This window comes from Cyprinus carpio, chromosome B9, assembly GCF_018340385.1.
Source record: "Cyprinus carpio isolate SPL01 chromosome B9, ASM1834038v1, whole genome shotgun sequence".
Taxonomy (NCBI): domain Eukaryota; kingdom Metazoa; phylum Chordata; class Actinopteri; order Cypriniformes; family Cyprinidae; genus Cyprinus; species Cyprinus carpio.
In genome coordinates this window covers 5,552,479-5,578,596 of record NC_056605.1, presented here as the reverse complement: position 1 = coordinate 5,578,596, position 26,118 = coordinate 5,552,479, and the positions used below count along the sequence as shown (strand labels likewise).

The 26,118-nt window shown below is 35.8% G+C and overlaps 1 protein-coding gene across 1 annotated transcript in view; it reads right to left on the bottom strand.

The window, feature by feature from the left end:
- Positions 1 to 26,118, bottom strand: part of LOC109097625 (dual 3',5'-cyclic-AMP and -GMP phosphodiesterase 11A) — a 55,505-nt gene that overhangs the window by 7,982 nt on the left and 21,405 nt on the right. Inside the window, exons 3-19 of the mRNA XM_042730722.1 lie at positions 26,006 to 26,095; positions 24,117 to 24,257; positions 23,973 to 24,037; positions 17,179 to 17,311; positions 16,422 to 16,497; positions 14,358 to 14,425; positions 12,486 to 12,578; positions 8,473 to 8,523; positions 6,607 to 6,753; positions 6,160 to 6,267; positions 5,195 to 5,304; positions 4,965 to 5,055; positions 2,947 to 3,047; positions 2,138 to 2,215; positions 1,994 to 2,057; positions 1,621 to 1,695; positions 233 to 316 (exon numbers count right to left, since the gene is read on the bottom strand). Of these exons, the coding sequence (XP_042586656.1) occupies positions 233 to 316; positions 1,621 to 1,695; positions 1,994 to 2,057; positions 2,138 to 2,215; positions 2,947 to 3,047; positions 4,965 to 5,055; positions 5,195 to 5,304; positions 6,160 to 6,267; positions 6,607 to 6,753; positions 8,473 to 8,523; positions 12,486 to 12,578; positions 14,358 to 14,425; positions 16,422 to 16,497; positions 17,179 to 17,311; positions 23,973 to 24,037; positions 24,117 to 24,257; positions 26,006 to 26,095 (1,575 nt within the window). The remainder of the gene's footprint in view (positions 1 to 232; positions 317 to 1,620; positions 1,696 to 1,993; positions 2,058 to 2,137; positions 2,216 to 2,946; positions 3,048 to 4,964; positions 5,056 to 5,194; positions 5,305 to 6,159; positions 6,268 to 6,606; positions 6,754 to 8,472; positions 8,524 to 12,485; positions 12,579 to 14,357; positions 14,426 to 16,421; positions 16,498 to 17,178; positions 17,312 to 23,972; positions 24,038 to 24,116; positions 24,258 to 26,005; positions 26,096 to 26,118) is intronic.

The window sequence follows — 26,118 nt, the reverse complement described above, 5'->3', positions numbered from 1 at the left end:
TCTCCTAAAGTATGAGCCTAATATATTCTATTATATATCATACTATATGAGCCATAAAAGCCTGTTTTTTTTTTTTTTTATAAACTGTTCTATTCATTTAAAAACATCATTATTATGCAGAGATTTTTTACAAGTCAGTCAATCCATTACCTAATACAGCAACACACCAATCGAGTGTATTTGGGGTGAAACTGTCTTTTTGTCACATTATTATGTATTGATGATGCATTACCTCGTACAGCGGTGCACAGATTCCATCAATCCACTCCAGCTGAAGACCTGGCAGCTCATCTTTGCGGTTTCGGTCAAAAATGGCCTATTACACACACACAAATACAAACTAATAAATATTTATTAAACACAAACTTGCAAATATGTTTAGAAGCGCTGCGATCCATAGAAGATGAAAAAACCCTGAAGCTTATCTCAGTTGCTTCTCAGTCGAAATGAACAAACGGAGACATCTGCTTAAGCCACTTTGCGAAAGAAGTGCATTTAAGACTGCTTTTAAAAAGAGTATGTACAGAAATAATATACTTGAAAAGAAAAGAACTTAAAATGAACAGTTTAAATGCTTTTTTGACCCACTTAAGTAGGATTTAAGTACATCTTTATATGTAATTTCATGATGCACAACAAAAGATTAATAATGATTAAAAATGCACTTTAAAGTAAATCTTTCAATTTCCCAATATTACAAAGTGTTTTAAGAAACAGTCATGAAAGTGAACACTAAAGTGGTCTTTAATTTCATATATATATATATATATATATATATATATATATATATATATATTTTTTTTTTTTTGACAAAGTTGATACTTCAAAGAAACACAAATTAATAACCATTAAATATAAAGAGATATAAAAGTGCAAAACAGTAAGAGACACAGACCCTCTTGAATGAACCCTTTTCATGTGTTTATCACACCTACAGATGTGATTCGATGGTCATAGTTTGTTGTTTGATTAATGTTTGCCTTCAAGACTATTAATTTAATTCACTTGTCTGTTGTGGCTGATAATGCCTATGCTCTTTTCTTTCTCACAGATCTGTGTGTGTGTGTGTGTGTGTGTGTATATATGTATGTTAGTGTGTGTTTGTGTGTGTGTGTGTGTGTGTGTGTGTGTGTGTATATATGTATGTTAGTGTGTGTTTGTGTGTGTGTGTGTGGCAGCACGGGCTGCAGCACAGAGATAGAGGGTCCGTGTTTGAATATATCATGCTAACACCCACACACTCTGAGCTAAAGACTTTTAACCTGAGGCGAGCGTCTCTACAGAGAGCTTCAAAGCTGTGGCATCCCAAGACTTCCTAATGTTACCTTCTGCCTCACAATCCAGGCCAATGGGAAATATACTGGGAAAAGAGCTAGCTATTTCCCTTTTAAAACTGGATGAGTGTATGCAAACTTCAGCTTCATGCAATATTAATATAACTGGATCATACCAACGCAAACAGATTGTAAAGTTCTGTCAAAATCTGTCATGGCCATGTAAAGATGCTATACACTTCTGCATAAATGTAGGCATTTTACAGCTTAACACACATTTTTTGTTCTAACAAAAATGCATTCCTGATCCTGATGTGATCAGGTAATGTACAAGTGTGAGCCTCACCGAGGGAGTCAGTTTCAGTTCTGATCGCTCTCTGTCTCCCTGCTCGAAAAACTCACTAGTCACCAGCTCTGCAACCTGTTAGGAAGCAGAAGACACACGCGAGGGTCAGCAGTGTTAGTTAAGCATTAAATAAGGTTTAATTTGTATTTTTAGGTTTCATTTTAGTTTTCATTTCTGTTTATGTTTTATGTTCAGTTTTTTTATTTTTTATTTTATTTTAGTAATTTTACGATTTTAACTTAAACTTACTTCAAAGAAACATTTTCAAAGTTTAACATCTAATATTTTATTTCACTTAACCTTTTTTTTTTTTCAATCCCAGTAATATTAATTGCGTACTCATCTGTGGTGTATTATGGGTAAGAGCATCTACCTTGCATGATATCTCCCAGGGTTTAGTGACAGCACCCAGATCACACGCTGTCATCAACATCGACCTGAGAGAAGTTCAGAAATGAATTCCAATCAGAAAGGTATTTGGTGTGTGTTAGTGCAGGCGTGGTCATATGTAACTGACCTGCACATGTCTCTGTGTTCCTTCACGTTCCAGTTGTATTCTCCCTTATTCACCAGCTCAAAGAAGGAATTCCTGTTCCTGTGAATGAAAACTCCGTGAGCACTGTGCAGTTCACAGAGCAGCCACATGGCGACAGTACAGGGTCACATCTGCTACCAACATCAGTGTGACGCAGGAATACATTCACTCACGTGCACAAATTATTATTACCCAAGAACACAATAAACAATACTTCTGCCAAGCTATATAGCTCTTTTGTGTACGTCTGGGTAATATTATAAATACACGACTACTGTTTAAACGTTTGTGGTCAGTACAATTTATATAGATAGATAGACAGACACACAGACAGACAGATAGATAGATAGATAGATAGATAGATAGATAGATAGATTTGTTTTAAGATTCTTTTTAAAATTTTTAAGCCTCACCAAGGCTGCATTTATTTGATAAAAAAAAACAAAAGCCGTAACATTATGAAATGTTAATATAGTTGAGCATATTATAAAATGCAATTTGTTTCTGTGATGCAGAACTGTATTTTCAGCATCATTACTCCAGTCTTCAGTGTCACATGATCCTTCAGAAATAATTCTGATATGATTCTACTATCAGTGATGAAAACAGTGTTGATTAATAACTTTGTAGAAGAACATGTATTTTGAATAAAAATAGTAATTTCTTTCATAAAAAAAAATAAAAATGAAAAAAATCTTACTGACCCAAGACTTGTAGTGTAGATTTGGCATATTCATACTGAACTGATCTAATGTGACAGAGACAGAAGTGTGTGTTATTTCAGTACTCACTGGAAGTAGAGCGTCAGGTCTGTGGCCAGTATGGATTGTTTCAGGAGCTGCATGAGTTCTCCATACTCATGTGACGACAGATTAGAGAAAATATTGTGACCCTAGAGACAAAGAAAAAATGTCAGTTGTTAAACAGAAATATTTTCATTCATTTAGGTGTCATTAAATATGGTTCTGCCCTGCAAAGAGTCCATTTTGAAGAAGTTTGAGAACATATATCTGCACTGATGGCTCAGTGTGGCCATGTATTTTTATCTTACAGATACAGGTACTTTTCAGGATAAATTTCCATATAAAGTGGGTTTGTGTATGAATATATAACCATTACTTTACATGTAACTCTGAATTCAAGCCACCCACGCATGCTTACATCAGAGCGCCTGATTAAAATAAACTGATATTTAAACACACACACACAAAAAAAAACGTCTGTGTGAAGTTTTAACAGTGAGTCTTCATGCTGCCTTAAGAATTTCTTTAAAACACACACTTTCATTTACTCATGTTTGACATATATTTTAAATATATAGTATTCAAATATCTGAATACTTTCACTTTAATTGAATTCTTTTCCGCAAATGTGTTGTCATTTAGATGCCATGCTTGTTCAGATAGATTTCACTTCAGTAAACCTCTACTTTTCAGTAACTGCAAGGCATGATGGGAACTAGGACAGGCTGTATCTGCCCTAGCAGAGCAACCGTCCCCATTTCATTAAGCACCAACTTAATTAATACTTGTCTGTCTGCTGGTCGGTGAACACGTTGGTTCTCTGAGTAAATGATGACCGAAGCTCATTTGTATGCAAATGACAGTGACACAGATAAACACGCTGTATCTGTAGAAAGCAATTATTCACAGTCAACATCTGTCACTTACCACAGGGTGTAATTTATTCACCTCTCTCTCTCTCATTTCCCCCTTGTTATCTCATTTACTGTGGTTAAAATGATTTCTTGTATGTCATTGGTTTAGTGTAGCTGATTATATGAAGTGAAAGTGTAAAAGTCTTCCCAGTACAAACATGCAATCACTACCTATTTCTGATTTCTATGATTTCCACTCACTTCATTGTTTTTACTGTGGTTTAAACTCTAAACAGGAATGGATCATAAATGCTAAATCCTCTAGAATGAAATTTCTTGTAAACTGTATTTTGGTTTGAGATGTAGAATGAAAATGATTGTAAAGTAGGTCTATTTGTATAATTAAGTTGACTTGAGCTGTTTTTTATTTCCTTAAACTGATTTGTATTATGGCTTAAGTTAAAAAAATCTTATAGATTGTAAATTTTTCACAGTATTGTAGTTGGAGTTCAACAACAGAAGTGATGATAGATTGTTGTATGGCTTATTTTCTAAATTATAACTCATTGTAAACTGTTGGTACTCCAATATTGTAAATCATTTCGTATTAGGGAATTTTTAGCAAAGCCTTCAAGCAAACTGATTTGTATAACAGTTAAAGTTCTAGTTAAGTTCTCATTTATTTGTAACTTTGTACTGTAGTTCAAATAATTCATTATTTACAGTTTGAAACCGAAATTACAGCCATATTTTCTTCTCAATTGTGACTTATGTCAAGAAAACAGCTTCTAAAATGAGAAACAATATATATATACATATACTGTACACACACACACACACACACACACACACACACACACACACACACACACATATGTTTATGTCCTTGTCCCCACAAGGATAGTAAAACCTGAAATTTTTTGACATTGCGGGGATCAGTCTGGGGTCCCCATGTGGAAAAAATTATTAAAAATAGTAAATGATGTTTATCTGAAAGTGTAAGAATGCAAACAGGTTTTCTGTAAGGGGTGAGTTTAGGGTTAGGGGATAGAAAATATAGTTTGGTCAGTATAAAAGTAATAGAAGTCAATAGAAAGTCCCCACAGTTCACAAAAACAAACTCTCTGCATGAGTGTGTGTGTGTGTGTGTGTGTGCACGGATAATGATTTATAAGAAATTAGCTTTTGATTTCATGGTAACTTTAAGTTCACCTCGCTCTGCAGGATCATAACAGCGTGGTTGAAGTGATGGTGCTCTAGCGTGGCTGATGTCCCATAAAGAAGAGAGAGAGCTGATCCCGTCCTGAGAAAGACACGAGTGTCATTCAGCTCATGTGCAAAGTGAAGACATCCAGCATTCAGCTTCATCAAACTCTGTAAGCTTTAAAAGACGCCAGACGTGAGTCTAGTACTGGACTAGCAGTTGAGAAGCAGAGTCTCACTTGGCCTGGAAAGCGTTGTTGGTTCCTCTGTGGTCCAGATCATGGCAGATGCAGCCCACTATCAGAGCCAGAATCTCCATCTCAGTCAGGGTCTCCTGGAAGCCGGCCGTCTGCGGAGGAACACACATAAACATAAGTGTCAATGTAAATGTACAAAAACAGAGGCTGAGGAACTCACACACACACACACACACACACATAATAATAATAATATTATTAGTATCAATGTCTGGGAAACTGCAGTGAAGTGTTGTGTGTTTTTTAATATTATGCTACACTACACCATTAAACAGCATTTGACAATTTAAGAGGAATATCTTTTTAATTGAACCAATTTATAATCAGATGGGGTTTTCAATTTCAACTTTTACTGATAATGTGACGAGCAAATTTAAATAAAGCCTTTATTGATATTCATACCAGAACATGTGCTCTGGAATAGTTTGGGGTCGGTTGGATTTTTAAAGCTTTTGAAATAAGTCTCCTATGCATATCAAGCCTGCATTCATTTGATTTAAAAACAGTAATGTTGAGAAATATTATTACATTTTAAAGATCTATTTTGTATTTGTATATACAGTCAGGTCCATATATATTTGGACACAGGCACAATTTTTATAAGTTTTTCAGGATTCTGAATGGAAAGTTTAAAAGAACAGAATTTATCTTTTATAACATTATAAATGTATTTACTGTTAGTTTTGATCAATTTAATGCATCCTTGCTGAATGAATAAAAGTATTAATTAAAAATAAATTAATTCATTAATTACCTGACCCTAAACTTTTGAGTGCTAGTGTGAATCAGATGATATTATTATATTTATTATCATCTACAGTTCACAGTGTACAATTCTAAATGTCAATGTCAAAAGGTTGTTATACAACTACTGGGTTTATTTATGATTTATTAAAGTAATCGAACCCATTCCTAACACAAAAACACACACAGAGTAGGTCACTCACCGTCAGCAGGGAAAACATGCACTGACAAACGTTGAATGCATGTCTCCAGTTATGATACAGAACCATGCGATAGTTCTTCCTCACGGTCAACAGCCACCGACAAAGTGTCTAGAAGGAGAAAAAAGAGATGTAGTGTTACGACACAACCAAAAATGCTACAGTAGTACCTGTCTTCTAATATCATTGGTCAAGAGTGCTGAGTGCTGAGCATAACATGTTTTACTGGGATGTCTGGCTCTTTGGAACTATTACCTCTGTCATAAATATATACAGTAAGAAATAACTGTCCAGATCGTACTACTCAATATAAACTTTCATCACATTTTATTTTTATAAATGAATACAGGCTTATGGTCAAATCACAGCCTTGCTGATGTTCAATACAACAGCACTCTTGCTTACAGTATGTGATATTGCGGAGATAAAGAAATGCAAACATGTGTGAACCTCATAGTCTATTTTGAATTTCTGCACCATCCCCAGCTCCATAAACATCCGCAGAGCTGCAGTGACCATGGCATCCACATCCAATGAGAAGTCATCAAACGATAGTTTATCAATGCCCAGTTCACACACCAGAGGGATGTTTGCTGCCTGAGGAGGAGAACAATAGAGAGAGAGAGTTTGTGTGTGTGTGTGTGTGTGTGTGTGTGTGTGTGTGTGTGTGTGTGTGTGTGTTTGTGTGTGTGTGTGTGTGTGTGTGCAAAAAAGAGGGAGAGAAGCAGGAGGCAGAACGGACAGAGTTTGCTCTCGAGTGCTTTAAAACAGATGCTTTGTGAATGGAACGAAACCAGCGTCAGGATTTTCAGTAATTCATGTGTTAATGCTGAGTGAAGCTCAGAGTCGTGCTAATGAGGCACTACAAATAGATTCACGCACACATTCCCAGATCTAATGAGGGACTGCCGGCAGGAGGAGCTGCATGTTATGCTGTGACGTCATTAACAAATTCTAATTGTAGAGATTTATTAATATAATTATTCGTACCCAGTACTCATACTCAAAACATGCTGCAGTTTTCACCATCCAGCATGACACATTACACTGCAGAAGATGCTTTCACACAGTTATTACAGGGACAATCCACACAAAACGATGTCGTAATCTAAAAATGAATTTACTCACCCTCATATATTCCAAACCCAGCGTTTCTTTTTTTTATTTCCATCAAACACAAAATGAAATATTTAGCAGAATGTCCAAGCTGCTCTCTTTCATTCAACGAAAATGCACTGTTGTTCATACAGCCAAGTTTCAAAAAGGACAATAAAGCACCATAAAAGTATGAAACAGATGGTTAAAGGCCTCTTTGTGTTTATTTTATGGTTCCAAAGTGTATGATGATCAAATATATGTAATTATTGTTAATAAATATCGATAGCACACATTTAAACAAATTTATATAAATTAAGAATGTCTTTTTTTATATAAGCAGCAGGATTTTAGAAATAGAGTGCAGTTATAGAAACAATCTACACACATAGTAATATTTAGTAGCTATTATATTTATTTATATGGTATTAAATATTAAAAGTTATTTTTATATTTTCAGTTTTCTTTTTAATTTTAGTTTCATGTGCTATTGTCATTTTTATTAGCTTTTGTCTACTTACTTTTTATTTATTTTTATTATACTTCAGTACTTCAACTCCTATGCTAAATGCCAGAGCAACATTTCTAATTTTCATTTTTAAAAATTAAGTTTTTTATTTATTATTTCTATTATTTTATATTAGCTTCAACTACCATTTTCAATGGTTTTAGTTCACAAAACTGGTCCAACAATATAGTCCATATGCTCTGCTTTCTATTCCAAGTTTTCTGATAGCTTTTTTTGATGACTAGATGATTAAACTCCTGATTTTTTAAACATATTCAAAATATACACACACACATATATATATATATATAGTGTGATATTCCTGGATTTGGCTTTAAGCAATGGGTTCTTCATTCACTCTTGGAAACATGCTGGTACTTGTCAATGAAATGCTATAATAGCTCCTGGCAAAATCCAGTTAACACGTTAAAAATGAGCATTTCACTAGAAAATGAACCCATGATTAATGAGGCATTTCGTTAACAAGACTCCACAGAGACTATATCAATAATGCACAAACACTGATGAGATATTGAATAGTTTTGTTCTGAATTATACATACTGCATAAACGATACAGTCTGATATACTGAGGTTAATATATCATGAATCTGGATATTTCATTATTGATGTTGTACCTAACAGCACTGAAATGTCAGACAGCTCTATAAAATACAGTCTATTGGGTATGATTCAGTGACGCATTACTGTTTACCTTAAACTTATCCACCTCAGTCTTTGAGCAAGTGGCGTGATATGACAGCACCTATGGAAAACAAACACATAAAATCCTTCATTAAAGGTTTATATTTTATGCATTTCTATATATTATGTTTGCAATATAGACATGACACTAGAATAACATCATAGAGATGATAGAGAGAGCCAGCAAACTGGCCAAACTAGACCAAACCCCAGCACTACAAGAACTCAGCGCTGCAGCCCTCTGATTGGCTGATGGGAGTCATGTGAGCGCAGTGTGTTAGAGAATGATGGTGGTGTCCATTCATGACATACAGACTGACTGATTCTGAAACTGATCTGCACTACAGCTCATGCAATATACATTTCAGTTCAGCTATAGTACATACTATTACATATTAATATACTGACAATCTGGAATCCTTATAAATACTATCAGATTAATCACAGAAAACAATCCTGCTTTCCTCTAGTTTGAGAAGAGCTTCGAAAACTCGATGAATGCTCACACTCACTCCTGCACTCGCTGTAATGTAGTTATGCAGCTAATATAATAAAGCAGTACCCTCACTTCCGCTATTTCATTTTTGTTTTCTCTCTCATACTCTCTGCTCATTGATGTCAAAATGTTACCCCTTTGCCTCCTTTCAGTTTGTCTTTAAAGGGATATTCCACCCCAAAATGAAATTTTTGTCATTAATCACTTACCCCCATGTCATTCCAAACCCGTAAAATCATAATTTAAGATATTTTGGATGAAAACCGGGAGGCCTGTGAATGTCCCATAGACTGCCAATGAATAACAGTGTCAAGGTCCATAAAAGGTTTGGAAGTCGTCGTCATATGCAGCATACGATGATATGGAGAGACACAGAGGAGACTGCTGACAAAGGAATTGTTGAATAAAGTTGTTATTTTTGTTTTCTTCGCTTACAAAAAGTGTTCCTGTTGCTTCATATAACCCAGATTGCACGTCTGATGGGAGATGGAGTATTCTGACAACGACTTTCATACCTTTTCTGGACCTTGAAACCTCCCGGTTTTCATCCAAAATATCTAAAATTGTGCTTTTACGGGTTTGGAATGAGATGGGGGTAAGTGATTAATGACAAAATTTTCATTTTGGGGTGGAGTATACCTTTAAAGTATGTTAATGCATGATTTAAAAAAAAAAACAACACTTTCTGACCTTCTAAACTTAGCAGTAGGGGTGTAAATCGGATGGTTCGTCACGATACGATATGATATCGATTCTCATACCCAGCAATACGATATTTTCCGATACCTCAAAAAATTCTACGATACGATTACGATTCGATTCGATACAGGAGTATATCAATCGATATATCGATATTTTGATATTTTATATCTATTTTAAACAACCATCTACATTTTTATTAACTCACAAATGCAACCAAAATATATAATAAGAACATTTATATGAAAATTTTACATTCTGTACCTCAGTTGGGACATTCACAACAAAAATATAGGCCTACACATTTTTTTAAATAATAAAGAAACTAAACAATTGGAAAAACAATTCTGGCTGCAACTACGGGCTCAGTGATAATAATCTTTTCTACAGATAACCAAATTACAAGCAATAGCAGAAAATAACTACAATACAACAAAGACACAAGTTCAATAAACAGTGCTTTTCAGGTTTTTCAGCTCAGTCAAAAATAAATGTTCAGGTACGCTACAGAAATGTAAGGCTAATCAAATGTAAAATAACTGCACAGTCTTCACTCTATAAATTAAATATAGATGAATCATTTCTGATGTTATAACGGTTATTTAGTCAGAAGCAGTGAGCACCTGTATTGACAGCATTATTTATTATTAGTTTGCTTTCACTATATACTGATACACACGCCTTTTCTTTCTCAACTGTTTACGTTAAGACATATGCCTAACGACTGTGCTAACTAGGATATTCGTCAAAATGCGCATTTTGATTTAATTTTGTCTGTATTTATTCATCCATGCACAAAAAAGCGGAAGAGAGCTCGATTTAGTATTCACGCGGTCTAGACGCGGCTGTCTGTGTGCGTGCGCGCAATTCAGATGTGTGCGCTGAAAACATCTCACACAGCGCTCAACTGTTCCACCAACAATCCCGAGTGTCTTTTATGCTTCACCTTCGGGCAAGGGCAGTCCTTATATCGAGTCTTGATACGCGAGTTTGAGCGAGAATGCACGCATTGGCGGTAATGCATAGACGGACATTATGTGAAAATATGGGCAGTGCCAAATAAGGTGCCTATTTATATTACAGATATCGATATTTTACGTGTGGCATCGATGCATCGTATCATCAGACGTCGTATCGATGTATCGATCCATATCTATGAATCGTTACACCCCTACTTAGCAGAGTGTTGTTTTTTCAAAGTTTAATTTAAAAAATGAACATGAATGTCAGAATTTTCTAATATATCATTTGTCTCCTTATGTTTTAAGCCTATAAAATAATAGGCCTCTAAATAATCAACATGATCAAAACTTTGCTGAAAAACCTGTCTTACACCGTATACCACATTCCAACAATATTCTGATTGATAGCTCAGACTTGTGATGTAAGTGATGTAATAATTTCTATTTTTTTAATTTAAATTTTTAGTAATTGTAAGAATAACATATACTTATACATATATATATATATATAAACATTCAATAAAATGTTTTATTTAAAATATAAGACTATTATTTCATATGTCATGCTTTACAGGGTTAATAACATCTGCATGAAACCTGCATGCTGATCTGATCTGAGATGTTACAAAGAACATTTTCAAAGAACAATTTCTTGTTTGCTAAGTGACACGAAAAAAGTGAATATTAAATATGTTGTATTCATTTTACATCACAACTGTTATATCCTAAAATGACCTGTTTATTTACAGCTATAAATAAAACTATACTTAGACATTCAGTGTGGTCTCCACTGTGGACACAAGTGTGAGTTAAAAATAATAATATTAGAAATCTTACTTAATTTTAATAATTTATTAGTAAATGTTGAAATTAACTTTAAATGTTCTGTTAATAGGACCTGTGCTAACAATGAATAGTTGTATTGCTAATGTTAAAGATGAAATATTGTAAAAGAAAAAAAAAATACAATATTTATATATTTTACAAAATAAATATTGTAAAAAATGTATTGATATCTAGTAGTTAATGCTAGTTAATGCATCTACCAATGTAAACTAATATGTAATAGAACCTTATTGAAAAGGGTTTCCATTTAACTTAATTCAGTCAGCCACGGCTTTGTGAGAAAAAAACAACAACAACAACCCTACAGAGCAGCTTGGACTGTAGAGAGTGTTTTGACTGTAAACACACCATCATCTGTGTTTCCAGACGATCGTTTGCTCGATTGAAGTGAGTCGATTGAACACTTTGAAGGTGAGGATTTATTCCTCTGTGTCTCACTGTTTCATTGTTAGATTAAAGGGGTCATATTCTGCTCTTTTATAGCATTTTAAGTCCACTTATAATGTCAGCATGGGTTTCTTGCACCAACACAGTAATATTTTGGTTTGAATTGATCATTTTCCACCCACTGACTGAATTAAACAGGCTGTTTTTTGGTGTGACAGCTTAGTTTCAGTAAATCTTCTGGATGAACTGGAAGATTTGTGTAGCTAACATTATTGTTTGTCTACTTAGTATATTAAACTTGTATTTCAAAACCACAAGGAATATTCTGTTTTTTGGTGATAGGATCCCTTTAATAGATGTAATAGAGAGATGACTGCTGGGTGAGATGGTTGAGTGTCAGACCTACTCAGGAGTGAATACAGCTCTCGCGGCTCTGCCTCTAACAGGAACTAGGTCAATATATTCCACCAATCACATGCTCCCATCTTTACTTGTTTTGAATTATCCTACCAGTCATAAGTTTCCAATCTAACAACCCACCAATTATAAAATCTCCAACTAATTTACCACCACTTTGGAAACATCATAGCAATCACGGTCTGGAAGTGTGTGTGTGTGTTCAGAGAGACATACATCCAAAGCGACAGACTGTTTGGCCCAGGACTTCTTCACTTGGTCATACATAATGGTGTTATTGATTCCCAGTCCACAGAATATCACAAATGCCTAAAGAGAGAGAAAGAGACAATGGAGTCACACATACAGTAAGCCCTCAACAACCAATTTAAACCTCTGAAAGGGGTTTTTAAAACTTTGTTTCAGGGGTCTGAGAGTGGTTTGCAAGAATTTTGTTCTTAAACACACCTACAACGTTAACCATAAAAAAAAGGTGTGTTCACACTTGTCATGTTTGGTTCGATTAAAACGAACTCATGATGCGATTGCTCTTAATGCAGTTAATTTGAATAAGTGTGAACACTCCCATTTGTGTGGTTCGAATTCATACACCACATACATTCATACATTTCATACACCAATCAGTCTGCACAGTGCTGAACACACCTATTGTTTGGGGTATTCGGTGAGTTTGGTCAATATCCGTCATTCAACCCGACCAATCAAGGTTGTAAACATATGACTATGCCTTTAGGTTCTTCATCTTTAAGTTCGCTGTCAAAAATGCCAGTGAGCATGCTAGTGGACCAGGACCAAATATATTGTTTTCTTTTTAGTTCCGGACCAAAAAAACCAAGAGAGCCGAACTAGAAGAGTGAACGCACCCTAAAAGGAAAATGAAAATGAAAAAAATACATAAACTCAAACTATTTATAAAAATTTTAATTGTATTCCATCAGTACTGAAATAACACTGGTTTGAATGGACCAGAGAAACTGAAGCCCTTTACAGTGAACCTTTAGGTCTGCGGTTCAGTTCACTTAAATTGCACAGGTACAGCTTTATAAAATTTTATTATTATTACATAATCCTTTTGTGCTAATGAAATAATAATACAAAAAGAAAAATAAGAAGAAATAGTATTATTTAACTGATTTAATAGCAGTGGTCCATTTTCAAGGAGTCCACTTTCCAGGCCATTCACTTTATGAATGCAAAGAGAACTGGGTTCTTTTTCCCTCAGTTCAGGTTTTGGTCCACTTAAAGTGTTCTGAGTTTTGTTTCAAAACAGACTCTACATTAATATAGAGTTGGTCCCCCTTTGCAGCAATAACAGCTTCAACTCTTCTTTGAAGGCTTTCCACAAGGTTTTGGATTGTTTTTGTGGGAATTTTTGCCCATTCATTCAGTAGAGCATTTGTGAGGACAAGCACTGATGTTGGATCAGAAGACCTGGCTCACAATCTCCATTCCAGTTCATCTCAAAGGTGTTTGATGGGGTTGAGGTCAGGGATCTGTTTGGGACAGTCAAGTTCTTCCACACCTATCTTATGACTTTATGGACATTGTTTTGTCTTTTCTAAACTGTTCCCACAAAGTTGAAAGCATAGTATGCTGCAAGCCTTAAAGGTATAGTTCACCCAAAAATGAAAATGCTGTCATTAATAACTCACCCTCGTGTCGTTCCAAACCCGTAAGACCTCCGTACATCTTCAGAACACAAATTAAGATTTTTTTGATGGAATCTGAGAGCGATAATATCCTTACATCCCTAATAATAATCACTGTTAATATTATATTAAAATATTATTCTATATAAGATAATATTAAGTAAAATGTGTTTCACACACACACACACACAAATATCTGAGCCCACTTTCTAGGCCAAGCTTCAAGGTTCCACTTCTAAGTTCATTTGGAGAATACAGTAGGCCATAATTCTCTCAAATCACTTGGAGACCCTTGCAATGAACTAATTGTAAAGATGGGGTGTGTGGGTGTATGCATGTGGACCCCTTTAAAGTGAATCTTTTGGTCTGCAATACAATTCGCTTAAATCATGTTTGATGGTAGCAAAACAATCATTAAGAGATCTCACAGATACCATACCTCAAACAGCCTCTGATCTGCATCATCAAATGGTTTTCCATCTAATCTGTTCAAGACCTGAGCCACACCTGCGACGCACACACATGAAGACAGTGAGATTGCATGCTGTGTTTCATGACCCATATCAGGTCCTTTAATGCACAGCAATGCACTGCAGCCAGTGATGATGGATTCAGGAGTGAAGAATCTCTCCATCGCCCCACCCCCAACCTCTCTCTCTCTCTTTCTACATGGCTAATTAAACAGTGTGCTGTGTTTTAGTATGCAATTAGAATGATTGTTCCTTTAAGTGCAAACCCTTCCCCCGTTCACACCCCTAACACCTCCCCCCATCCTCACCATCTCATTACAGTCAAACAGAAATGTGGTGCTTGCTTTGGACAGCTTGTGCATGCATATATATGGCTCCACCATAACACTGCTTATAATTACAACACATTTTATTATTTGAAGAAGCCTGTTCGGCTGAAAACCCACTGATATGTGTCTGACTGGGGGGGAAAATCATTTTAAGTAATCCTAAACTGGAAGTGGTGTCCAGTTATCATCTCAGTATATAGTTACACAGCTCACTGCATCTGCATAGTATATATAGAACACTCCCCGGCTATTTTAAAAACAGCATGTAAAAGAGTAGCATTAGGCAATGATAAATGCTCTAAACAGTAGCATGATACAGTGTTGTCACATGACCTCATTACATGTTGCATGATACAGTAAGAGGTGCCTAGTTATCACCATATCATTAAAATGGTTATTTAGCATGAAGAATAATAACAAAGCAGGAAATGTTATTAGCTCTGTAAAGCCTTTTTTCTTTTCTTTTTTGCAGTTTAAACTTATTCTGTGGAAATGGGATTGAGATAAAACTTTAGGATAAATCTTAAGTATTATATGATTTTTTTAGATTACATTTTTAGTAACAATTTATTTTAGGGACCAATTCTAATTGTTAACTAGTTGCTTATTATCATGCATATTACTAACATATTGGTTGTTTATTAGTACTTATTATGCACATATTAATGCCTTATTCCGCATGACCATATTTGAATTATATTAATATTTTCAATATATTAATCCACCCCATACATTAACTACCTTACTAACTATTAATAAGAAGCAAATTGGGAGTTTATTCAGGCAAGAGTCATAGTTAATAGCTCTCAAACTAAATTATGACCATATATTTTTTAGTATTTTATTTATTATCAGCTATATAAATCAATTAAGAAAAAATACTTTATTTATTCATTTTATATAATGTTTATAATGTTTTATATAATGTAAAGGATGAAATGTTACAAAGCAGCAGGTTGATATCACTTGTCATTCTCATTTATTAGTTTATTATATATTATTTCATGTACACTTTGGTTGTGTAGTGCACATGTTTATAGCAGGCATCTGGGCATCTCATCCATACAAAACTTTTGTAGTATATACTGCATACTACCAAAATAGTAGTATGCTGAATACAATTCCAAACATACCCAAGGACTTAAAAAAGCTACAGTATTTATATGGATATAAAATCTTTCATTTATGGACTGTGAGGTTTCTGCATTAAATCTTTTCTCTCCTTATAGTGCTGAAATGTTTCCACACTGGGTTTATACATGATTTGAAAGAAAAGAAACCTGGTTCTGAAACTATGGCAGTGACGAAAAAAGAGAGTGAGAACGGGAGAGAGAAATCTTTTGAATGAAGACATCCTTGACTTCTGCTTCTACTGGCTGTTTGTGCATATAATGACTTTCGGTCCCTGACAGAGTCCTCCCACACACACACACACACACACACACACACACACACACACACACACACATCCACCCACACACAGTGCACTTGTGCAGAAGCACACACACACACACACACACACATGCTGATGTGACACACGGATACATTTAAACAGACATTATCCTATATAAACATATATTTGTCTTCCATTCTCTCACACACATCACTGAACTCTAGCACACAACACAATACAACACAGCGGAGCAGGGAACATCAGTACATACTATCTGTAGTGAACCAACAGCGCTTAACTGGATAACTTACCTATGATTTGGTGGTTACTGTTCCAGATAGGCACACACAGGACAGATCTAATATGGAAGCCAGAGAACTGATCTGCCTGAAGACATTACAAACAAACACTTGTCACCATATCAAAAACCAAATGATCTGACTAGGAGAAGTGAGCAAAAATATGAGATCATCTGAAGAAACGGTGTTATATAATCTTGTGCTTCTGGCATTTTGAAGATGCACAAGAGCCGACAGAGGTCCAAGGTTTTAAGCAGAGCAGAAGTCTCTCTCATCTTTAATCATGCTCTTTAAAGGAAGATTCTGGCTTAAATACAACTCTTTCTGTAGCATCTGTAATATGCTGTCCATTACCACATAATACAATTTCGACTAGTCCCTCAATTATACAGTTAAAATGTATATTACTGCAACAATATATAGTGTGAAACTGAGACTAGCCCTTTTATTACGTTAAAATTCTGGGTAAGACTGTTATGATCTTAATTCGAGTATATTAAAGTGCAAACCTTTAAAGGTGCAGTAAGTGAAAATCAGGACCCAAACAACACATTTTATTCATATTTGTTAGCTGTCTGGTTATATTTATTTATATATTTATTTATTTTTGTGCTCTTTCCTGCAGTTCATGGCATTAGCAAGATCATGGGTTAGATTACCAACAAAATTCACATGCATGAGCTTATAAAACTGTTTGCCTTTATAGGTACTGAACTAATTGATCTATTCCAATTGTATTCAATTATTTATTGCTGTTTAGGGATCTTACTTCAGCGTCGAAGCGTGGGTCTTGGTAGGCATCGCTGATATTCACAGGAAGCCCAGTGGAGGCGACCAGCTCTGCAATGCTGTTATTAATCAGCCAGTCAGAATAGGACGATTTTTCAATGCTGTCCTTGAAACTGTGAATAAGACAAAGAGGTAGTGACATGTGCTGCTATGTACAAACCCAAGACAACCAGTACTATTACTATTGCTCATACTTTGGCTTAGAGATGACATCTAAACTCTACCCCCACAGTATTAAACTTGTGTGCAGACCATTTGTGCTTTGGACATGAAACAATATCTCGATTTACTGAGAAAGCATAGCTGCCCCTTTGTGAAAATAAGTACAATTCAGCATACTTTTAAAATGAGTATGCACTGTGAAAATAATATTCTTTACAAAAATATACTTTCTAAACTAAAGGTAATGGCTTTGGACACTTAAATGCATATTAACTACACTTAAACTAATGTGTTTCATCATTTATATTTATATTAAACGCATTTATCTTAACTTTAGAGTGTTTTTTTTTCCTTAGGAATTAAGTACATCTTCTTATGTAATTTCATAATTATTTCTACTGTCTTTGAAATATGGTTACATTGTACAGCCAAATGTACTAACAGACATTTATGGTTTTAATGTCATTTCTATTGTAACTTTTATTTAAATATGTGTAGTTACACGTTTGTAATGATGGATTTTTAATTTAGTAAAATATAACTTAGAATGTAATACAGTATAACACATTAAAGTCAACAATACTTTACATTTGCTTTAGTATGTTAGTCAACACATCAAATCAAGTGTACTTAAAGAATGACAAAAGGTGATCAAAACATAATTTAAAACTTTGAAGTAAACCTTAAATTTGACATTATTACAAAGTGAGCCCTCTAAAGAAATATAGTCATGAAAGTGTCTCTCTTTAAGTTTTCATTTGTATTCATTAATATTCTCATGAATATATTAATATCTGCAAGTAGTTTTTAAAAAATACTTTTAAGATATGAAGTACACTACAAGCGCACATTCAATACAATTAAGCTATTTTTTTTCACAAGGGGTTCAGCTCCATTTAACACATTTTACCATGCTTTATATCCATTCAATTAACCAGATTTCTCCTAAAAATCTGTGAAAATGTCTGCAGATCTCATTTGGGCTTCAATGTTATCATGTCAACACCTGCTGTTAGTACTCAAGTTAGCTTTCTCTTCAATTACGTGACAGTTCAGACCCAAAATGACAATGTATAAAGAGACCTGCGGGGACAAGCAGGTTAAATTAAATGCAAGTTTTGACCAAGCGATTGAACAAAGTGTGAAAAGAGCCTCAGCCCCGAGGAAGAGCTGACGGATGCTGAGGTCCACATGCTGCTGCTCGCACTCTCATTCCCTCTCCAGTAATTTACAGCTAACGAACTTTCCTCTGCATTTTAATAAGGCTCTATGGAGCCTGCAAAAGCAATGAGAAGTTAACGCTCCGAATCTCATAAACGCCCACGTGCAGCCGGAGAGACAGTCCTGATGTAGCCTCTCTCTCTTTTAATCTCTCTCACGTGGTACATTTCAGGCTTTTGCGCTCTGGGCTGAGAGAGTCTGATCAAACATCTTCCCTCATACTCTCGATCACACCCCAAAGATCACACTTGATTAACGGCGCTGCGGGCTGCTGTCGGAGGAAATGTCGGAGTCAGAGGGATGAATGGGAGCGTGTGAATGTGTTGTGCGGGGTGCAGCTGTGCACGCGAGATGTGTGTTGTTGTGAGTTGCGTCTGTGTGCGTCTGGGTGAGCAGCAGAGTTGCGTCTCTCTCCCGTTTAGCCCCGAGCTGTTTCAACGCGCAGCAGAGGACAAATCATCCTTACATAATGGCTTCAGCTGTACCTTAAGAGAAGCCAACAAAGAGGATGAAATCACTAAATAACACACATAACTGAGAAAATCCCCTGTAATATATTACTGAAGCTGTATAATGGCAACGCTTTGAAGCGTTGTGACATATTTTTTGTCTGTATTCGATTACCTTGTGTTTCTAAACAATATTTTACGAGTTTGTGTTTGTATAATCCTTTAGTGATAAATGAGTGAAGTCGTGTACTATAGAAAACTAGATTTTTTTAAGTAAATACACCTGTGAAAAGTACATTTACATTTCATTTACATTTAATCATTTAGCAGACGCTTTTATCCAAAGCGACTTACAAATGAGAACAGTAGAAACAATCAGATCAACAAGAGAACAACAACGGTATACAAGTGCCTATGACAAGTCTCAGTTAGTCTAGTACAGAACACGTAGCCAGGGTTTTTTTTTTTTTTTTTTTTTAAATGAATATGATAGATAAGAAAAAGAAAAGGTAAGTACTAGTATTAGTTGGTTATTTGGAGTTTATTTATTAGTTGGAAAAGTAGACTTTACAGCATACGTTTAAAAAGAGTACTTATTAAGAAAATAAAATACTATAAAAGAAAATACTTAAAGAGATACTCCACCCCAAAATTAAAATTTTGTCATTAATCACTTACCCCCATGTCCTTTCAAACCCGTAAAAAACTTATTTAAGATATTTTGGATGATAACCGGGAGGCTTGAGACTGTCCCATAGACTGCCAAATAAATAACAGTGTCAAGGTCCAGAAAGTATGAAAGACATCATCAGAATAGTCCATCTGTCATCAGTGATTCAACCGTAACATTATGAATCGACGAGAATACTGTTTTTGTGTCAGCCGCGCCACAAGGATGCGCTGTTTTCTTTCAAATCAAAGTGTAAATTCATGTAGAAAATGTATCCTTGTGGCATGGCTCACACAGAAGAGCGTACACAGTTTGTGTTCAGCAGGTGTTTTCCAAAATGGCACTACGGTGATGTGGGGAGACACAGAGGAGACAACTTGTTGAATAAAGTCGTTATTTTAGTTTTCTTCGTGTACAAAAAGTATTCTCGTCACTTCATAATGTTACAGTTCAACCACTGATGACAGATGGACTATTCTGACGTTGTCTTTCATACTTTCTGGACCTTGACACTGTTATTTATTTGGCAGTCTATGGGACAGTCTCAAGCCTCCCGGTTTTCATCCAAAATATCTTAAATTGTGTTCCAAAGAGGCCCTATTTTAACGACCTAAGCACATGGTCTAAAGCGCACGGTACAGGTGCACTCAGGGCGTGTCCGAATCCACTTTTTATAGTTTAACGACGGGAAAACGTTCGGCGCACCCGGCGCATGGTCGAAACGGGTTGTTCCTATTCTCTTAATGAGTAATGGGTGTTTTTTTTGGGCATAACATGCAATAAACCAATCAGAGTCTCATCTCCCATCCCCTTTAAAAGCCAGTTGCGTTTGCGCCATGGCGAGTTCGCTATTTACATGGCGGAATGTAATTTTTCATTTTTAAAAATGTTTGTGTGCTCCTGCACATCCCTGTGTGTGTAATAAGCAAAGTGTACGTGTTCTTGCTAGTTTTTTGCACCCACCTATAGGCGCATATTACTAACGCACTCTTTAAATAACAAAGAAAAAATATTGTGCCAGACTTTAGACAAGTTTTGAGTTGGTCTATGGTGCAGTCTATTTCAGTTCCTCAAAACAGCAACGCACCAACAATGCACCTGAACACACCACTTTTTTAAACCAGCACGCCCATGCTCGCACAAATGGCCGCAAATGCAATTGCTATTTAAACAATGCAGCGCAGGATGGGAAAATGAGAACTGTGTCGGGCTGAAACTAGCAAAAACATTTGTGCCGCTCCTTGCACCAGGTGTATGATAGGACCCACTATGTTAATTGTAATGAAACGAAAACATACTATAACCTATGGAACAAGAATGTGACCAATAGGAAAACTTCATACCGATGTACATAAGGCACGTAGCCTGTTAGGAGCTATAAACACTGTTAAAGTGTGTGAATTAACCTGCGCTGTCTCTAGCAAACTTCTTTTACACAAGGGTGCGAATGCTTGCCTGTGAAAGCTGGTTTTGGGTCAGGTGAAGCAGTGCAGTGTACATACTGTACGTGTGCTCCAGAGACAGGACAGTGCAGAGCAAATCATATATGCATGTGGCGCAGACCACAAATCATTTCTGACCCATTTGAATTTTACGCAGAATAGTCTACTTTACAGAGCTATGAAGGAGGTCAAATATCTCAAATGGTTAGACAGCCATGGCATTTTAAACAGCACTAACGAAGAAAAGAGAAGACAACACTGTGTCATCTTGCATACAACACCATGGATGTGTTCCAGAAAGCAGGTTATGCAAGCTGATAACCTCAATATCGGTAAATAACATCACAAACCTGTAGATAAAAATCTGTAAACATCATATCTGTACATGATTCCATAGTTTTAATTAAAATGTTCTTCCAAGCTGAATAATTCCAAATGAATCCAGTTATTTTGACAAGAAAAAAAGCGTTGAACTGAACACTGGCAAGTGAAATTTAAAAATTTATCAGCCAAAGGCTAACAACAGACATTATTATGTCACCTAGCACAGAATGAATTGGCATGTGCATGTGATTTACTCGCAGTAGAGAGCTGATTTTGAAAATAATTTGTGGTTTTAATATCTCAGACTGTTGACTGTTGAAGTTGACTGCATGTGATGTTTTGTTGCTCAGATGGTGAGGGTGGGTTGAGCGATGCATGCGTTCAGATGGTGATGGTGTGTGATCTCCCCAGACAGACCTCTGCTGGAACATTAGACAGGTGCAGAGAATGAGATGATATGTGTGACTGAACACACATTGTAGTGTGAAAGCTCCCATATGGCAACTGAGATCTCCAAACCTGTGTGCTTCGTCGTCACTGGCTACACAAAACAGTCCCGAACAACAGACCTATCTTGCACAAAGGAACATGTTTGCTCTTATTCCTGTGCTCCTCAATGGCTGTGTGCTTGCAGATCTGCAGCTGTGTGTGTGTGTGTGTGTGTGTGTGTGCCTGCAGTAATGTTCTGTTGTGGTGTGTGCTGTTGTAAGAGCTGAGCTCAGGGTTTTGAGACTCCACTAGTGCTGAGTACTGGACATACTGGAGAGCTGAGTGTGGGCTGCAGATAACAGACCCTGACCCACTGCACACACTACAGCACTGCCGTTATATACACCACACACACAAACTACAACATCATAACCCTGAGCTAATGCACACGTGACCCTACAGCACTGACCTTTAATCACAACCCCTCAAAACACTGTATGCATAAACTACAACACCAACACATTGTACACGAGTGTACTGGCATTTTTATAAATTCTACAAAGCATGTACTGAACTGAACTGACTAAACATTTGCTGGTAGCCACTGATTTCCATACTATTTTTTCACATACTATAGAAATCAATGGCTACCAGCAACAGCGTGGTTATCCACATTCTTCAAAATCTTTTATGTTCAATAGAATAAAGAAACTCATACGGGTTTGAAACAACTTGAAGGTGAGGAAGGTGATTCACTCACAAAATGAATTTAATGTTTAGTTTGCAGATACATATGTGCATGGCAATTACATTTAAACGGAAATGTATTATAGTTTAAATTTATATTAAATACAATTTTAAAAAAAATTCCAACAACTTAAGTAGGACTTAAATATGTCTGTATAATTCATAATTCTATTTTTTTTTTAAATATGATTATAGAGTACTACCAAATGTGCTGACAAACATTTCTTATAAACTAAAATTTACCTCAGTGTTTTTTATATTTATTATCTTGTATGTCAAGCATTGAAAAATATTTTAATTACACATTTGTAAAAAATAAAGCTGCAATTAAGTGCATTTAAAGTATATACTACTTTTAAATGTAATATAAAATAACACTTGTAGACTTTACATGTGCATTAGTATGTTAGTTAACACATGAAAATAAGTGTACTTCTTAAAAAAACAAAAAAAATAAATATGGTTTAAAATAAAATTATTTTTAAAAGAAAAGGTTTTTAGAAAATGCACTTTTTAAACGAGTACTTAAGTGTTAAAAACATGAAATGTTCTGTCAGGAAAGAATACTACCTTTAAGTACACTTATAGTAAGTGGCATTTTAATTTATTAAAATTACATTATGTATACTTTAAAGATTTGTAGTACACTACAAAAGCACATTCAATTCTATTAAACTATTAAGTGCACTTCTTTTTCACAAGGGTGACATTCAACCTACACTGGAAATCCACTGTAAACACAGATTGCAACACAATTATACTAAACACAAATAGTCTTCTACAACCAAATATACACAAGTTACCGACTACAATTGCAAAATACTACAATAAAATTCAACACACAGTAGTTCACAAAATCTAAAAAAATGGCCATCTTACACTGAACATTAAAATACACTGCAACCGTTAATGAGCTAATTACTGCTTCATAAATATCTTTAGGTTGCATAATATGGAGATGCACTTAGAGCTCTGGATGTGACACCTTTAAAAATGCTCAAACACACACACACACACACACGCCACAAGCAAACACTCCTGCTGGCACTGAGACTGACATCTCTCTCTCAGGCTGTGTGTGTGTATTAGAGGTCGTAGCAGAGAAACAGTTGTCACTGTGGGGGCAACACATCAGCACACGCCGCCTGCTGCAGTTAACAGCAAACAAACACCACCACTCTGAAATGGCCTCATTAGCGCTAGCAGCACTGCCGGGTCTCAACTCCTTTCTGAGGTTATATAAAGTAGAGGTTTGTTTGTGTGAAAGTGTGTGTTAATGCGTAGATTTTTTTCACAAGTGTCTGTGTGTTTAACCAGCCGTTAGTCGCACCTGTTCTCCATGTCGGCGCTGCACTTGGGTGACAGAAGCTCAAAGGACTTGGTGAACTTCACCACCTGCAGGAGACATTAAAGCGAGCAGGATTAGAGGGATTGCGGCAGGCAGGGGACGGAGAGGAAGAGGATCAGAGCGCACCGGAGACTCGATGTCCTCCAGCAGCTGGACGGAGCAGCGTTCACACTTCAGCAGCGTCTGAGCTCGATGCATGATCTTCCTCACGATCTTCTCCAAATCGGTCTGCTCCTCGAACAAATCGTTCACAACCTCCAGAAGAGCCTGCACACATGAACACAGAGAAACAGAGAAAGGCAGGAAACACACTTAATAAAAGTATATGAATGCAACGAAAATACAAGCATCAATGCATTCATGTGTTGCATTCACAAATATGCATTGCATTCAGTGTGTTTCTGCAAGGGCCCTAAAGCAGGAATTAGAGTAAAGTTTCTTTTTCTATTAAACTGCATGTTCAAAGGGACAATTCATAAAATCTGTCATCATATACTCAACCTACTTTAATTTTAAAACCCATTTTATTTTCTTTCTTAAATATTCCCCCATGCAGTTATAATTAATGGAGACAGAAACTTTCAAAAAAAGGATCCGAGGGTATTTTTCTATTGATTGTGGCAGCAGCAATGAATTAATTCATGAGCAAATTATGGAAAAGAGCAGTATAAATGGGCAAACCTTTAAAAATGCAGTGTGGTTAATTGCACTGAATGTGCACTTATAGTATACTTAAAATCTTAAAGTATATTAAAAAATACACTTAACTTTACTTTAAAAAAAAAAAAATCATTATCTATTAATATTTTTTTGGCATGTTTTAAAGTACACTTATTTTGATGTGTTGACTAACATATTAAAGCACATGTAAAGTACTTGATTATTATTTTAACTGTAGTGTCTTCATATCACATTTCAATGTTCAAATTGTGTTAGTGTATTATGTTGTATTATATACAACACTGAAACGGCTTGCTGTGAACAGAGCTGTTTTTGACAAGACAACACTTTTTTACCAAAGTATGTTGGAGACATTTCATTAATAAATTGATTAATTCAAAGGTTAATAAATACTGTTAATGTTACTTAATGTATTAAATATAATTAACAACCTTATTGTAAAGTGTTACCTTTTAATTCAATTGAAATTAAACCACAATTAATTGTCTGAAAACATTACATTCAATAACCTAAGTATTTTAAATATATTATTTATATAATATATAATAAATATATTCTTTCCATAATAATTGCGCTTTTTGAAAGTACACTAAAGTGTACAAGGGTCTCAGCAAACTATGCCAGATTGTAGTAATCTGAAGCACACTACAAAAGCTAGTACTCGGAGCTGCCATGAAAGATGGGGAAGCACACTGTGTAAGATGAATTCAGCCTTTATTTCCTGGATGTCTTTGCGCTGTTATGCCTGATTTGCATAATTCCTTTAGTGAACTGGCTGCTAAAACATCAAGTGTGTGCAAAGACCAACTCTATCAGCAGGCACCATTCTCTTAGTACACTCCCTCTACTATGAATTATGTTACTGGCTTGATGCCAACAGTGGCTCTTCAAGTTCACCCATGATAACAGAGCAAGTATCATTAAAATCACTCCCAGCAATCAGTGCATACACTGAATGATCACTTAAGGTCCCTCACTTTATGCTTTCATCTTTTTCATTCTCTCTCTCTACTTCATTCTTGTTTTCTGGCATTATGTTCTTCTGTGATCGATATTTAAAATGTGTTGATGACGCTGTAAAGACGCCACAACTCAGATTTATGCTTCCCCAGCCACACACACACACACACACACATCTCTTCTTGATTCAAAACCTCTCGATGTAGGAACAGAGTGTGTAGGAAGCAAAAGATCAATAGACAGATACACACGTACTATGTAATAAACACCCACATGACATTTATAGCGCACACACAGCGCAGTCTTGTTACAGTAGGAGGGGTGCAGAGATATAATAGGGTTTTAATGAAGTGCTGAAGTAAGTGTGTTCTTACCCTGCTCCTGTCGTACTCTTTCCTGGAGGCAGCGAACAGCTGGGCGTTTGAGATGGCGATGCCACAGAACGGCAGGTACATCTGCAACACCTGCACAGACACAACAGTGTTTA